The sequence below is a fragment of the Primulina tabacum genome, chromosome 2 (assembly GCF_025594145.1).
Source record: "Primulina tabacum isolate GXHZ01 chromosome 2, ASM2559414v2, whole genome shotgun sequence".
Lineage (NCBI taxonomy): Eukaryota > Viridiplantae > Streptophyta > Magnoliopsida > Lamiales > Gesneriaceae > Primulina > Primulina tabacum.
Genome location: NC_134551.1, coordinates 10838648 through 10840360, shown reverse-complemented (window position 1 = coordinate 10840360; position 1713 = coordinate 10838648). Strand labels below are relative to the sequence as shown.

The window sequence follows — 1713 nt, the reverse complement described above, 5'->3', positions numbered from 1 at the left end:
TAGAGTTAAATTAAATGAATCAATTTCGAATTATAAACTATAAGCCAATTCTAGATGAGAAAAGTTCATTAATTTTCTAGACTTAAGCCGAAAGCTTCGAGTCAACTTGAAAATTCAAGTTTGATCATCAGTCAGATACTAAAAAATTGACTTGTAACCAACATAGATCGTTTCATTTAGTTTTGATCCAATTTCACAAGTAATGAACTAACACAATAAAGATCAAGTAATGTGTGTGTGTGTGTGTGTGTGTGTGAGCATATGTAATGTTTCCAACAACTATTCAGAGTTCCTGGGGAGAATGTTGGGGTATATTTTTTGTCATGTATGTGTGTGAAAGTTTATCTCGATGGAAACCTAAACTTGGGCATGGTCATCAGATGGAACCTCTGTATACTGCAAATTATCTCCAAAAACTTCAATATCTTCTCCATGATATTCCTTGCACTCGAAGTATAGAAGCGTGTATTCCACCGTAACCAACATCTTCACCAAAGAAAAGAAGTTCACCATAAACAACCAAAACAAGGGAAAATCCAACAACACTTTATCTCCAAAAATCCACCAGCACCCGAGAAAAGGAATTAAAAGCACTAAATTAAAGAAAATGTTCAGCAAGAAACCATGCACCCTGTGTCCTTTAGCAAGTTGTTCACCTTTTTCCAATGCTTCTTTTCCATCACAACCTTCCTCCACAACCGATGCAACCATGGCCAAAACCCAACCAACGCTTGAATACAAGGCCAAAATCACAGCTATCACTACCGACAGAATAGAGATTGAAATGGTTAAAATATTAGGGTACATCACCGACAGGAAAACCACCAAGAAAACAACTAAACCCGAGTATCGTGCCGGTTGAGACCGCGACCCGCGGAAGCCAGTAGTCCACGGCTTCTTCCATCTCTTCGCGATCATCGAAAATAAATCTTGGAACGAGATATGCTTGCCAGAACATGATGCGGCTGATATCAAGATTGCTGCGACAGAGGAGATGTTTGAGATTGCCGCAAAAACGAAAATGAAGGCGAATTCAATAAGCAAAAGAAGGGCCATATACATGAGCGTATGTAGAAGGAAGGTGTTGTCTTGGGATGAACTGGAAGCAGGGTTTGTTGCAGGAGGGGACGCTGGAATCATGTAAGGTTCCATGAATGAGCTAGTCATATTATGCAGCAAGGATTTGATTGAAATGATGAATAAGAACACTAAGATTGACAGCAGAGAATGGGTGATGATGGCTATGGATGCCATTGATTTCCCATTTTTGAGAATAAGTTTGATGGACTGATAATTTATGTTTATGAAGAAACTGTACATCTTTAACAACTCCATGGAGTTTTTCCTTGGATCTGGTTTTCTTTGTTCCTTTTTTGGGTATTTATTTGTAGCTAGTAAGGATCTGAAATGGTCAACGGTGCTCGCTTGGGTAAGTTTCGTGGTGTGCTTCTCATCTCACTTCGGATACACGTACGATCGAGTGTAGTCAATTTCATAATTTGGAGAACCGCTATTTATACATTATTATATTATATTTTATATCAAAAACATAAAAAAATTGTCACCTAATATTTTTGTCTAACACCTTCAATAGAAATTTATCACACATGCATATTGATTATGAAAAATTAGAATCAATTACAACTCATTGATGATGAATGTCACAAAAAACGTTGTAGAAATTTTTTTCGACAAAAAATAGATATATATTGT

The 1713-nt window shown here is 37.0% G+C and overlaps 1 protein-coding gene across 1 annotated transcript; it reads right to left on the bottom strand.

Moving 5' to 3' along the window:
• Nucleotides 1-357: 357 nt before the first annotated feature.
• LOC142537503 (uncharacterized) lies at nt 358-1167 on the bottom strand. The gene has a single exon (XM_075643014.1). The coding sequence runs from the start codon at nt 1165-1167 to the stop codon at nt 358-360; it is 810 nt and encodes a 269-aa protein (XP_075499129.1).
• Nucleotides 1168-1713: the final 546 nt, after the last annotated feature.